Source organism: Tetrahymena thermophila (assembly GCF_000189635.1).
Source record: "Tetrahymena thermophila SB210 genomic scaffold scf_8254593, whole genome shotgun sequence".
NCBI lineage: Eukaryota > Ciliophora > Oligohymenophorea > Hymenostomatida > Tetrahymenidae > Tetrahymena > Tetrahymena thermophila.
This window is the reverse complement of record NW_002476364.1, coordinates 312,036-326,078: the sequence shown is the minus strand read 5'-3', so window position 1 is coordinate 326,078 and position 14,043 is coordinate 312,036. Positions and strand designations below refer to the sequence as shown.

General features: G+C 23.7%; 4 protein-coding genes across 4 annotated transcripts; 1 reads left to right on the top strand and 3 right to left on the bottom strand. All coding sequences in view use genetic code 6, as the record gives it.

Moving 5' to 3' along the window:
- Nucleotides 1-1,381: 1,381 nt before the first annotated feature.
- On the bottom strand, nt 1,382-5,557 carry TTHERM_00463300 (hypothetical protein; the record flags this gene model as incomplete). The annotated part of the gene is made up of 4 exons (XM_001018827.2): nt 5,441-5,557; nt 5,327-5,386; nt 5,154-5,246; nt 1,382-5,083 (listed from the first exon to the last, which is right to left on the bottom strand). The coding sequence occupies exons 1-4, from the start codon at nt 5,489-5,491 to the stop codon at nt 1,382-1,384; spliced, it is 3,906 nt and encodes a 1,301-aa protein (XP_001018827.2). The 5' UTR covers nt 5,492-5,557.
- A 1,551-nt stretch (nt 5,558-7,108) lies between these two features.
- Nucleotides 7,109-7,770, bottom strand: TTHERM_000463299 (transmembrane protein, putative; the record flags this gene model as incomplete). Its single annotated transcript, XM_012798289.1, has 2 exons — nt 7,109-7,658; nt 7,718-7,770. 2 exons carry the CDS (start codon nt 7,768-7,770, stop codon nt 7,109-7,111), a joined length of 603 nt encoding a protein of 200 aa, XP_012653743.1.
- Nucleotides 7,771-7,837: 67 nt separating this feature from the next.
- On the top strand, nt 7,838-10,872 carry TTHERM_00463290 (peroxisomal acyl-CoA oxidase; the record flags this gene model as incomplete). Its single annotated transcript, XM_001018826.2, has 6 exons — nt 7,838-8,426; nt 8,602-8,965; nt 9,224-9,393; nt 9,484-9,582; nt 9,743-10,072; nt 10,436-10,872. 6 exons carry the CDS (start codon nt 7,838-7,840, stop codon nt 10,870-10,872), a joined length of 1,989 nt encoding a protein of 662 aa, XP_001018826.2.
- Nucleotides 10,873-12,070: 1,198 nt separating this feature from the next.
- On the bottom strand, nt 12,071-13,340 carry TTHERM_00463280 (fatty acid desaturase; the record flags this gene model as incomplete). Its single annotated transcript, XM_001018825.3, has 2 exons — nt 12,071-12,411; nt 12,716-13,340. 2 exons carry the CDS (start codon nt 13,338-13,340, stop codon nt 12,071-12,073), a joined length of 966 nt encoding a protein of 321 aa, XP_001018825.2.
- Nucleotides 13,341-14,043: the final 703 nt, after the last annotated feature.

The following is a 14,043-nucleotide window of genomic DNA, read 5'->3' as shown; positions in this document are numbered from 1 at the left end:
TTTTCAATCCTTTAATTGAATGGATGGAAGTTTTCAATGAAGCAGTTTCAAAATGGTTCGAACCATAGGAAGAAAGAAAATAAGAATGATGAAAAGTTATAATCAAAGAAGTAGAGGAATGTTGAAAAAACCTAAGAAGAAATAAAATAAAAAATGTAAAACCAAGAAGGAGATTTTGTTTCAGTTAACTAAAGATTCAGTAAGCAGAACTTGAATTCTATTGAAATTAAAATGAATGAAAAGTATAGGAAAATTTTCTTTTTAACTAAAGGAATCATAGCAATCTTATTTATCTATGAGAAGTAGTTCGATATATATCTTCCAAAGCCTTTAATTAAATCTGCATTAAATGTGAAGAGAATGACAATATAATTTATTAATTAATATCTACAATTCTAACAGTCAAAGATTAAAATCTAACTAAAGCAAATATTTTTCTTTTAAAGTCTCTAAATATATCTACTTAAAAATATTTAATATTTACTTTTTAGATTGAAATTTAATTCATACAAGATAGATCTTAAACAATTTAAAAGATCAAAAATTGATCAAAAAAGATTTTGATTTTGATAAATTTTTTGAAATAACATACGACTTGAATTAAACAATCTCAATTACAATTATTTACTAATTAATAAATTTTACTATATAATATTTACTATAAATTATTAATAAGAAAATAATTGCTTTATCAGAAAGATACTATTTATTTTCTTTTCTAAAATTATATATGTTACTAAGTCTACTTAATTTAATTTTAGCTTTCAGCAAAATTCTCTTCAAAGAAATATAAAATCTATTCGATACACGAATTTTATTATTTTTTTAATTCAAAAGTGTTGATAATCTTACTACTTTTACTACACAAAAGTTTATTTTTTCATTATATAAAATTTGATAAATAAGTAATGAAAATTAAATTTTCGATGATCCTATAAATAACTTTACAGACGATTATTTTTATTTAAAATTTTGACTATTTTATATGTAAATTAAGATTAACAAAATAAATGTAAATAACATAACAGATAACTAAATAAATATATCTAATAATACTACAAAAACTGAAAATAACTTTAATTAACTTTTTGCTTTACTATAAAATAAATTTACCTTAAAATTTTATGGATTTTGGTATTTAGACTTTTTAAGAAAATTGATTTCCGCCTTATATAATACTTTTTATTTAATTATGAATAAATTTTTAGATATTTTATTATTTTTTTATTGATAAAAGAAAAATCTATTTTTTTTTTAATGTGTTTTTATCCTAAAAATAAATAAATACTGTTTAAAAAATGAATAATTAAAAATATTGATTTTAATTAAAATAAATTATAATTTTTATTTTTATATTCAATTTTAATTTATATAATATTTTTCAAGACTTTTTTAGTTCTAAAATTTATATTTATTTATTGCAAAGCAATAAGTTAGGTTGTTCGAAATCTTTTTATATGTTTACATTCTTTCTTTTGATAGCCTAATTATTTTTAGCTTTTTGAAGTAAGTAAGATTTGAAATTGAATTTCTGATTAAATTAATTTTAATAATTGTATTCCTACTACTGTAATTTTTCTTAACTGGTTAATTCGTTTTGTCTTAAATTCAGTATGTCTATGTTGTTACTGGAGGCAAAATTGTTATAATTATTACAACTTTCAGCATTTACTTATTAATTAAGATTTTTCATGTTTTAAATCCCAAAAGTATCAGCTTCAAATATTTATTGGTTCTAGTCCTCAATATTTTGCTAATTACTTAATTCATTACTAGAGACACCTTATGCTTAGGAGTAAAAATCTGTTGTAATTTCTTGGAGTTAATCTTAAGTGAGGCATCTTTGAAGCTATTAATTATTAGATTTTTTCAACTTCATAACAGAGCTTGAGTCTGTATTTACTTTAAGTTTCTAATCAGATATCTATTTTTAATATGATTTTTTAGGAGACTTATAAAACTGTTAAGAGCTTCTTAATCGTATATTATTAACGAGTTCTTTATTTTAAATAATTTGGCTTATTTATTTTTCATTCTTAGGTGATGAATTATATTAGTTTAATAATTTTCTATCTCTCGGATGAATTTTTGAATCAGATACTTAGAATTAATCTTGATTAGCTTAGTTAGAATTTTGATTGTTATCAATCTAATTTATTTAGTTATTTAAACGTATATATTCACCTTTATTAGATTTAATTTTAATATATTTTTCCTAGAAAGATATTTTTTAACCTTTTAAATTGAAACTATTTTCATTAGTTTTCTCTAAATTAAACGTAGTACTATTCTTTACAGGTGATCCGATTTAATCAATTCGAGATGCCTAACATTGTTGATTTTCTTAATTTTTCATATAATATAGATTTTATTAATCTTTATCACTAAATTTATTTTTATGTTGTATGTTTCCTTAAATGAAGTTAATTTGATCAAAAGATGGGGATTTACTTAATATTTTATTTATATTTACACTTGCAAAGGCGTTGTTATATTATTTATTAGTTTTATCTAAGCTGATTTAGTTCCTAGCACTTTTTATTCTTTCATTTTCTTCCAAAAGCAAAGATATCTTAGTAGTTTTTCTTGCACTCTGTTGATTGCTTTTACATATTTAATTAAAAATATTATCTTAACTTTTTTAGGAGTTGTAATTAATGTCTTTTTTAATAAAATTCTTGGAGTTCAATTCTGAAAAAATTGAATTAATTTATTTCAAAGACTGGTTATTTTATGACAAATTATTATTTTTTTTAGATCCTATTTAAGAAAGATCTAACAATTCATTAATTGAATTACAAGTTCTTTATCTTAAAAGTTTTTTTTAACTTTAATAATTAACATTTGCTTAACTCATACTATTTTCTTCCTCAGTGAAATTATTAGCTTGAATAAAATTTGAAAAGCACCTTGATTTTTTTCTATTTGTATTGTTTATGAAATCAGCAAAACTGCTCTCTTTATTTTATAAAAACTCTCCACGATTTCCAATTTCATCACTTTTAAAATTAATGCTGTCTCGTTAATTGTTTTGGTTGTAACCAGTGAAACTCTTTTGTTTATTATTATCACTAAAACTACTTGAATTTAGTGTTTTGTTGATCAATATTGAACTTTTATTTTTCTCATTAATTTCATTGTTAGGAATCTGTATTAAGTTTAAACCAAATTAGATTAAAGACATTTCATCAGATTTAGATTAATCTGAAGGTCTTTTAATAGAATTTGAAGATTTATTTTTATTGGTCTTATTTTAAAAGGGTGTAAAGTCTTAAGTAGTACCCATTTTTGAGATATCTACTGTGTTATAACGTAATAATTTGGAAGAAGTATTTTAAAAGCTGGCTTGAAATTTTTATTCTAACTAACGCGCAGATTGGCAGAACTCTTTTGGTGTTAAGTAAAAAGATTATTTTCTATCTTCAATATTTTGCAAGCTTGTTATATTTATTTGATTATTTTCTTAATTCGTAAATTAGTTGTAAATTGATTGCTGACTTGGAGTATTGTCAAGCAGTCTAGCAATGCTTATCGATTATATCTTTTATTATTATTTGAGAATCATTTTTTCTTAATGTTCATATATGCTCGGGTGTCTTGCTTTAGTTATTGGATTGATGATTCCATTTTTTAGTTAAAGCATTTTAATAGCATGCTCTTTGTTATACTCAGATTATTTATCTTTTGTTCCAAAATCAAATCCTTAATTTATGATATTAAAAATTTTTTTATTAAGATATCTTTTTTCAACAGTAGGCTTCGAAGACAAAAGAGTTTTATAGGAAGAGTTTATATTTTGTTCATTTTCTACAGAAAAGAATTTTTGTTGCTCATTTAAGCTACTTTAATTTGTTTTATCATTTGATTTTTTCTCCTTAAGAACAAGCTAAATATTTGGTTTTTTTTTAATTTCTTTTGAAGATTTCCTTTCTGTTTTTGAATTATCATTAAACTATAAAACACTATCTCTTTATGGAGAGTGCGAAGAATCAGCAAATAAAACCTTTTTGGCAAGTTAATTTTCCTATAATTTTAATATCATTTATTTCTTGTCGATGACCCTTTGCATGATTAAATCTTCTTAGTTATCCATAAAAGATTCTCTTTAATTTGTTTATTTTATTTAGATATTATTTGTATTTAAAATTTCACTGAATTGTCTTCTTATATTTTTTTTCCTTTCACTGACTTAAATGTTTTACTATTTTTAGCATTCTAATTAAGATGTTAGGATATTTTTTCTATTATTAAATTTTTAAATAAAATTGGTCTAGATTTCTTTCACTATTTTACTAGGCAAAATCAATAAAATCTATTCCTTTTATATGCAGTACATTTTACCTAGCTTAGAAGTTATTCTTAGCTAAAATCTTCCTTAATCTTCATTTATCTATTCTTTGAATTATTTTATATTTTCTAAGCTCGAATTTATATCATTATCATCTTATTCATTTTTTAAATTCTAAAATAGAATCTCCTCTCCAAATAGACTACCTTCAGAAATAGTAGAAATAGGAACAGTGACAGTTTCACTTATTCTTTATTCAACAACTCCATTTCCTGATATCAGAAACCATAAAGCATCTTTTTTAAATTTTTACAACTTTGACTTTCTAGGTGTGACAAATTAATCCTATTAAAGAGTAATTACAGTATTTTCAAATAAGTTGATGCTTTCAATGCTTTTTATAATGTTATCTTGCGTTCTCTTTGAAGTTATCTGTTATACTTAAGGAATACATTTTATAATATTATTATATGTGATATCTCTTTAATTTTAGTACTTTTTTAAGCATACTATAAATTTAGATTGTTATATTAATAAATATTTATATTGCTAGCATTATTCATTTTTTATTAATTGCTCTTTATCAATTTCTCCTTCAATTTTAGTAAGAGACTTAGCTTAGTTCTAAATGATGCGGCATTTTTTAGCAAACTAACCCCAGTTATATTGCTCTAAGAATGAATTTTCTTAAACTTGTGAAAATGAAAAACTTTCCAAACAAATTCTAACTATAAAATCTGCATTTTTATCTGTGTTTAATTCATCTTCACTTACTACTTCAAACAGCTGAATAAACTATTTTGAATTATTTTTAGTATTGTAAAAATGCCAACATATTACAAAAGTAAGCAATGATTTATGTTACTGTATTTATGAAGTTAAAGCAAGGAAAAACATTTGAAATGAAGTGAAAAAGTGTCTAAAAATAAATGAACTGCCTCAAAATATCTTTGAGTTCCTGTTTTATAGTTTAATAATTATCAGTATCAATAAAATAAAGTTTGAAATATCATGGAATATATTTCTTAATTTAGTTACCTCAATCATTTGTATGCTTTTATTTTCAACCATTAAGATTTTAAAAAGTTAATAAAATGTCTATATTTAAGGACAATTATAAATAAGTTTGAATATATTTAATTGGAATTTTACTGTAGATTTATCATCATATAAATGTTTTTCGCTTTGAAATGTTTAGCTCATTTTAGCTATTTTTGTAGAAAATTTTAGTTATTTATTAAACTAAAGATAAGTTGAATAAAATTATAAGACCAAACCTATAATTAACAATTTATATGAATTTACCTCAATCTTGTTTGATAATTACTGAAAATCAAATAAATATTTTGTTAATAATCCTTTAGTGAACAGACCAAGTTACTATGATAAATTTACCAAAATTTAGCTAATGTTAATAAATTATCAATATATTATCTTATTAAATACTAAATTATAAAATAATCATCTTGTTTGGAACTAATTATTGCAATTTATTACATTTGCAATTCTAACAATTTAATTCATAAAATTAAACAAGTATCGATTGTATCGATTTACATTTTCTTAACGAATATATCAGTTTATATTTATTTGTTTGCCCTTTCTTAATATGCAACACATTTTTTAACAGTATTTTTAATATTTTATTACCAAATATCCTTTATTCAATTCTTATACAATAATATATCCTCATTAAAATTTTAAAAACATTAAAAAATATAGAAAAAGTTAATAAAAATTTATTGAGGTATAATAAAAAGAAAATGTATTAAAAATCATATATAGAAATCAGATAAGTAAACTATTACCATTTAAATTTTAATTTATTTTTAATGGCTAATTATAGTTTCAATATTTTTTTTCTCTTTTACATTTATTTAATTTTAATAACTGATGATTTTGATACAATTTTTAAAAAGCAATAAATAAATATATCTTCATTAAAAATTTATTTATCAAGAAATTAATTAAAAAAATTTATTAAGTATTAATTTATCTAAAAATAGCTATTTGTAAATGATTTAAAATAGATTTATCAAGGAACTATCAAAAAAGTTAAAAAAATTAAAAAATAATCTTTAGAAATTAAAAAATTAAACTATTAACATTTTGATAGTTAACTAAGATTTAATGGCTAATTAAAGTTTCAATATTTTTTTTCTCTTTTACATTTATTTAATTTTAATAACAGATGACTGATCTAATTTTTAAAAAACAATAAATATATCATCATTAAAAATTTATCAAGAAATTAATTAAATAAATTTATTAAGTATTAATTTATCTAAAAATAGCTATTTGTAAATGATTTAAAATAGATTTATCAAGGAACTATCAAAAAAGTTAAAAACATTAAAAAATAATCTTTAGAAATTAAATAAGTAAACTATTACAATTGAATATTTTTTAATGGTAAATTAAAGACCAATTTAATTGTTTTTTTCTCTCTTTCATTTACTTATGTTAATAATCGATTTATTTAGTGATGTTTAAATTAATAATTACATGTTTTTTTGTTTATATTAATATATATACTTTTAGTAATATAATAGCTAATAATATTTTAATTACTAGAAAAATTTAGATTATCCATTTATAGATGATTAAAATAAAAAAATACGACTTATCGATAATAATTTAAATTCTTATTAGATAAAATAATTTTTAATTAATATCAAAAAAGATTTAGAAGAAATAATAATTTAGAATTTTAGAAAATTGTTAAACATGAAATGTAGCAATTAATTAATATAATTTAGAATTTTAATTATCATTTATTTAATAACTATATATTTATTGCGAGAAGTATTTATTTATTTATCAATTAGATTTTTTGAAAAAATATAAATAGGCAGTTGCTTGAGATAGAAAAAGCTAATTTTTCACATAACATACTTGAAAAGAATAAATGAATGATTTAGGAGTTAATATATAAATGTGAGTTAATTTATTTGATTTGAATAGAGGGTCAGAAGAGTAAAAATTGTTATAAAGGAATATGCAATAATCGTCTATCTATCTAACTAATCTAATCTAAAAAGATATTACTATTATACACAGTATGTCAGTAAAACGAAATTAATTAAAGAATATAAGATTTAAAGTAGATTTAATAACAAATTAATTGATAAATAAAAATTTAATTAAAATATTTGGTTGATTGCAGTAGGTAGTATAGAGAAAATCATGCTATTTTTAAATTTTGGTTATAAATACAACGAAAAAATATGGTAGAAAAAAAAATAATATAATTTCTGTTGAGCTTTAGATGTTACATATCGTATGATGTAAGCTTGACTCAATCGTCACTTGCCTCATATGGAAGGAAATAAATGACTTCAAAACCAATTAAATCTTTATATGAGGAAACCTTTTAATAATTTAATTATTAAACAAAAAGATAACAAAATTTGAACAAAAACTAAATACAGTAAAGGAGAACAATTATTACCCTTTTCTAGATAATTATTAAGCAAAAGCATTAAATATTTTTAGATAGATAGATATCAATCATCAAACACCATACTTATTTCTTTCTTATCAATTAAAATGGACCCAGAATTTCTTAGAGAGTTGGAGAGAGCATCCGTAAAGATTGAAGACCTTGAAGAAGTTGCATATAAAAATAAAGAGCAAGCCAGACATATCAAAAACGACTACTTGATTATTTAAAACAATAAGGAGCTTTAACTCGACCCTAATTACTACAATCTTAGTCGTATTGAATAAATTAAATACTCAGCTCGTAAGTTTGTTGAATTCATCACATTTGACAACCAGAGACAAAACGTCAATGAACCCTAGACAATTATGAATATGTTTATTTAATTCCCCTTCAGTTTCCCCTCAGGAGTTCACCAAGTCATGTTTGTGCCATGCATTAAGTATTTAGCATCTGATAAGCAATGCAAAGATTGGCTTCCAAGAATTTACAGTTATGAAATTGTTGGTTGCTATTGCTAAACTGAGTTAGGGCATGGTTCAGATGTACAATCTTTGGAGACAACAGCCACTTACGATCCTGAAACACAAGAATTCATCATTAACTCTCCTACTCCCACTTCTACAAAATGGTGGGTTGGAGAACTTGGAATCTGGTGCACTCATGCAATGGTATTTGCCTAGCTCAACTTATTAGGTAAGTTTAGATGTTTTATTCTATATGTTATTAAAAGCTATTATTCTTACTAAAAAAAACTCTTTTTTCATGAAAATATCAAAAGTTTTTCTGAAAATTCCATTTTATTCCTAGTTTTAGTTTTTTAAATATTTATTTCACTCAACTCATTTTGAAATTGCTTTTAAAATTTCAGGTAAAAACTATGGCGTACACTCGTTCTTAGTCCCTATTAGAGACATCAAGACTCGCAAGCCTCTTCCTGGTATTACAGTTGGTGACATTGGACCTAAAGTTGGTTTTAATGTAAAGGATAATGGTTTTGTTAGATTCAATAATGTTCGCATTCCAAGAGAAAACATGCTTATGAGATATGCAAAAGTTTCTAAGGCTGGTATATTTTCTTAACCAGGAAATGCTAAAATCGGATATGCAGTCATGCTTTAAACCCGTCTTGCTATCTCCTGCTTCTTCCCTAGAACCTTAACACAAGCCCTTAATGTTGCTATTCGTTACTCTATTTTGCGTAAATAATTCAACGACTCTAGTAATCAAGAAAGGTATTGTTTTATTTGGCTCTAATAAGAGTTAAATTCTCCTTATTACTTCCTTTTTACTATTTCTTAAAAAAATAAGTACATTAAGTATAACCTCTAACTAGTTAACTAGCTAATTAATATTTAAACAATTAAATAGATAGAAAAACAGAAAGAATAACTAATCAAACATTTTCTTTATTGATTTAATTTTTGATTCTCATTAATTTATTTTCAAGCTCTAAAAATAATTTATGAAAAATATTTTTATTTTTTTAATAGAAAAATATTAGATTATCAAACTCAGTAGGAAAAGCTTTTAATTCCTTTAGCAGAAATATATGGCATTTTAATTAGCAGCTATACAATTTGGGATTTGAATGACGATCTCCTAAATAGAGTATAAAAAGATGATTTCTCAACATTAAATGAAATGCACGTCGTAGTTTCTGGTAAATAAAAATATTCAAGATTTCATTCAAATTTTGAAAAATATGTTTCTAATTTTAATGATTTAATATGAATACTTTATAAATAAATAGGCGCTAAAGCAACTTGGACTGAAACAACTTTATACTACCTAGAGTAATGTAGATTAGCATGTGGCGGTCATGGATTCCACCACTACTCAGGTATTCCAGGTAAATGATGTTCATTTTTTATTTGAAAAATATTATGTTACTCCTAAAGAAGTATTAACTTGAAAAAGATAAATTTGATTGAATAAATACGTCAGAGATGATCTAATTAACCTTTTTAATTCTGTGGTTAAATACATTTTTATTTATAAATTAATCTTAGGTATGATTTAAGAATGGAAGCCAATGGTAACTCTTGAAGGAGAAAATACTGTCTTACACATGCAAGTTGCTAGATTTTTGCTCAAGCAATACGAAAAAGCAATGAAAGGTTTAAATATTGGTTTCTCAGTTTAATATTTAAAGTAAGCCTCTGAATTTTTGGGTTCTAAATTAGAAAATGTAAACTCTGTAGGCGAATTGAGAAATATTGAAGTTTTAAGAAAAATAATGATTGCATCAGCTGTCTTTGCTATTTAAAATGCTGCTGACAAAATGCTTAAACACGTCAGTGACGGAAAGCCACCTAAGTAGGCTTGGGATGAATACGCAGGTAAATTAAACAATTTATTAAGTCAATACAAAAATACTTAGATTAATAATATTCTTAAAAAATTTAAATAAATTTTCTCCCACTCTTTTCCACAAAAGATACTCTTGAAATAAATTTTTATTTTTATCAATAATTAGAGATAAATTTGATTTAAAAAAATCAAACTATCTCCTAATCGATTTTCTTGATCGAATTCTTAACTCCCAAATTAATTAATTAATTATATATTTAAATATTCTCTCTACAAGATAGAAAGACTTTCAAGTCATTTACAATTTTTGAACGAACAATCAAACAAACAAATAAATTAAAGAATCAACAAAGAAATAAATAAAATAATTTTTATATTTAAATGATTAATAGGAATTGACTTAGTTGAAGCTTCAAAAGCCCATATTAATTTGTTCACCATGAATAACTATGTTGAATTTGTTCATAGATAAACTAAAGAAAATGTAAAGAATTTAGTAATGAAATTATGTATTTTGAATGCTGTTTCTAGAATTACTTAAAAGCCTTACTTACTCATAGAAAATAACTATTTAGAGCCTAAGCACTTCACTTTCCTAACTTAATTGAGAGACGAAATGCTTTTAGAAGTTAGAAGAGATGCTCTTCCTTTAGTTGAAGCATTCGGCTTCTAAGATTCTTAATTGAGAAGCGCAATAGCACTTACAAGTGGAAAACCATATGAAACTTTATATGATTGGGCTAAGAATAAAAACGAAATGAATAACAGCTACTTTGCTGAAGGATACGAATGGATTCAAAAGATGTAAAATCTTCATCCAAAACTCTGAAAATTACAAAATAGATTTAAAAATAATACAAATAAATAAATAAACAAACAAATAGCTATTAAAACATTTTGCTTTATGTTTATTTATCTACATAGTTTGTTTATTTATTGATTTTATAAAAAAGCTTCATATTTTTGTTTAAATTTTTAAAGCACTTAAATAAAAATGAAAGTTTTAAAATGCTTATAAAAACATTTGAATGAGAGAAATCTTGATTTTTAACTAGAACTTTAATTATTACACAAACTATGCAAAAAATATAAATAAATTACCTCTTATTTTGTTTATGATGATATATAACGCGCTGGAGAGATTAAATTACGCTAATATTAATAGTTATGATGCCAAATCTAATCATAATTAATAAACGAGTTTCTATTTTTCTTTTTCTCTCTTCTAAAAAACTATTTTTTAAAAACAATAAGCTTTTTTAAAAAACAAAATTGTCAAGTGCAGCTTGTGAAATTAACTTCATTTACAATTTTCAGCATGTATTTTTATCTTTGAAATTCATGAAAATTCTAGAGTTTTGTTTAAAGTTCTGCATTTTTATTTGAAATTTCAAGTAAATTGAAATCTTTTTTAAAGTGAGTAATTCATAATTAAATTAACCAGTTTTTTTATTAGTACGTCAATTAATTTTGTTATTTGCAAAAAATAAAAAAGTAATTCCTTTTTTAGGAATTTAGAAACATATTTACCAATTAAAGTAAAAAAATAGCTATTTTGATTAACTTACTTCCAACTTTCACTCACTGCAAGCAAGCAGACAAAAGAATTTATTTGTTCTAAAAATTTATAGGAGAGGTTATGTTTGAGAGTTAAAGGAGAACATTTAGGTTATTTTAATACAACAAAAAATATTATAAAGAACGAGTAGTGCATTTTAAAATAATAATTAATTTTATATTATAAATTAAGTGGGAGTTAGCAGGCAGGCAGTTCAGTTCTACTTAGACATTATTTTTTTCTAGCTTACTTTATTATTCTTTCTTTCTTGAGCACATATTTTGAATGATAATAATAAAGCTAATATAGATAGATTGTTTGATTGTGTTTTTAATTGATTTATATTAAGTTTTGAAAAATTTTTAGATGTAGATATATTTTTGATAATTATGCATATCATCCAATATTTTGTTAATTAGTTATTAATTCACGCTTTTGTTAAGCTATTTTTTTATATGTTGCAAATAATTCAAGATTCGTTTTTCTTAATTCCATTGGTATCACATTGACCCAAAAATTCGAAGAACTTGATAAAGCCGGAAGTAAAGTTGATCTTAGTCCATTTATTTTCGGCAGCTCTCCAATCTCTGGGGTATTCGTGATGCCAGTTGTGCCATCCTTCACCGAGAGCAATAATACTAACGAAGAGGTTTTCAGTGGGTAAAATAGACTCGTTATAAGGTCTGCTACCAAACATGTGGCATACACTGTTTACACACCAGGTAGTGTGAAGCATAAAGACGTATCTGAAACAGCTCATCAAAAAGTTGTAGATGAATCCTCCTCCAATGGTGTATTGCATAATGACAGCTATTAAATATTAAATTGATGTTTAGAATATTTAGCTTAATAAAAATTAGTTTTCTAGAATATTTAAACTGGCATAAATTAATTAATGAATCAAAATGATTTTTTTTAACAAGCTTTTTTATCAAAATTCATTTTAAATTTGGATTTATGAACACTTTTTATTGTTTCAATTTCTTAACAGCCATTTATGCAAATGACTAAGTAAATTGATAATTTATTTATAGATTGTTTGTTTGTTTGTTTGTTTTCGCGATTGGCAAAATTTATTATAATTTTTTTGTATTTATAAAAGAAAAAAAATTACTTGGAATAACAAAGCAGACCAATGTAGAAATCAAGAAGTAGTGCTTCTTTTGGAACATAACAACAGGGTCATCCTTAAGATCCTAAATATTCAATTTTTCACCTTCCTTTTTAAGTTCAGGAGATTTCTTGACAAGTAACCAGCCAACGTGAGCAAAGAAGAATCCCTTGTTCATTGAGTGAGGATCAATATCTGTGTCCGAGAATTTATGGTGGAGTCTGTGGTCTCTGCTCCAGTGGAAAATAGAACCTTAGAAGGCCATGCTGTTAAAGAGCATAACCAAAATTCTGTAGGGAGTCTTGGCAGTGTAACTTCTGTGAGCCCAGAGACGATGTGAGCCAGCAGTAATACCTAAACCTCCCATCAAGTGGAAAATAAGGAACATGTAAAGACTCTTTGTGAACAATTCCTTTTCTTATAAAAGCCAGTAGATAAGACCAGCTACAGCAAGTATGTGCATATAACCTAACCATATGCAATACTCTTTCTTGAGTTCATAACCCATGACCTTGAATTCACCTTTAGAGTATACTCCCATTTGTGTGTATGTGTGAGTGAGTTTATTCTATTTGTATATTTTTTTTATTTTATTTTACTTTAATTTAATTTTATTTTTAACGTTCATACAACTTTCCTATATCAGTATTTAAATGCAAAGAATATCTTGATTGATAATAGAAGTAGAAATCGAATAAATACTATAATCAGTCAATTAATGAATGAATGCTTGTCTTTCTGATGGTTTTAGTATATATATTAAATGATTACTTAGTACTTTAATTCTGTTTAAATACTGGGATATAAGCTTAAATACAAATTTGTATATTAATTTAATTTAATAAATTGCGTCATAACAAAGAATTTTTGCGTCATTTAGAAATTCCTATATTTTAAATTATTTACACCTACGTCATTAACTCCTATTTCCAACATAGCTTTCTTGTATATATATTCATTTACCTAATTATTGTTTTACTAATAGACATCATTCATTATTTTTCATTTATATCTTAGAATTCTCAATAGTAACTAACATTTCATACATTTCAATTTTTTTAAAATTATTTTTTAGCAATTATTCATTGATTTTTTGATTTCGTATTTTTAAATATAAGCTATAAAAAGTTCCTTTTGCTTATTTTTAGCATTTTGGTGTACATTCTCTTTATATTTATTTTGCTAAGTGACTCTACAATTTGCCAATTCTTTTATTATCACTTCATAATTTAAAATAAAAGTGTAAATTAGAACATAGTAAGGTTAAATTTGGAATTATTTTTGCTTACGTACTCTGACATACCAAAATATTTTTATTTACCATTAAAAAT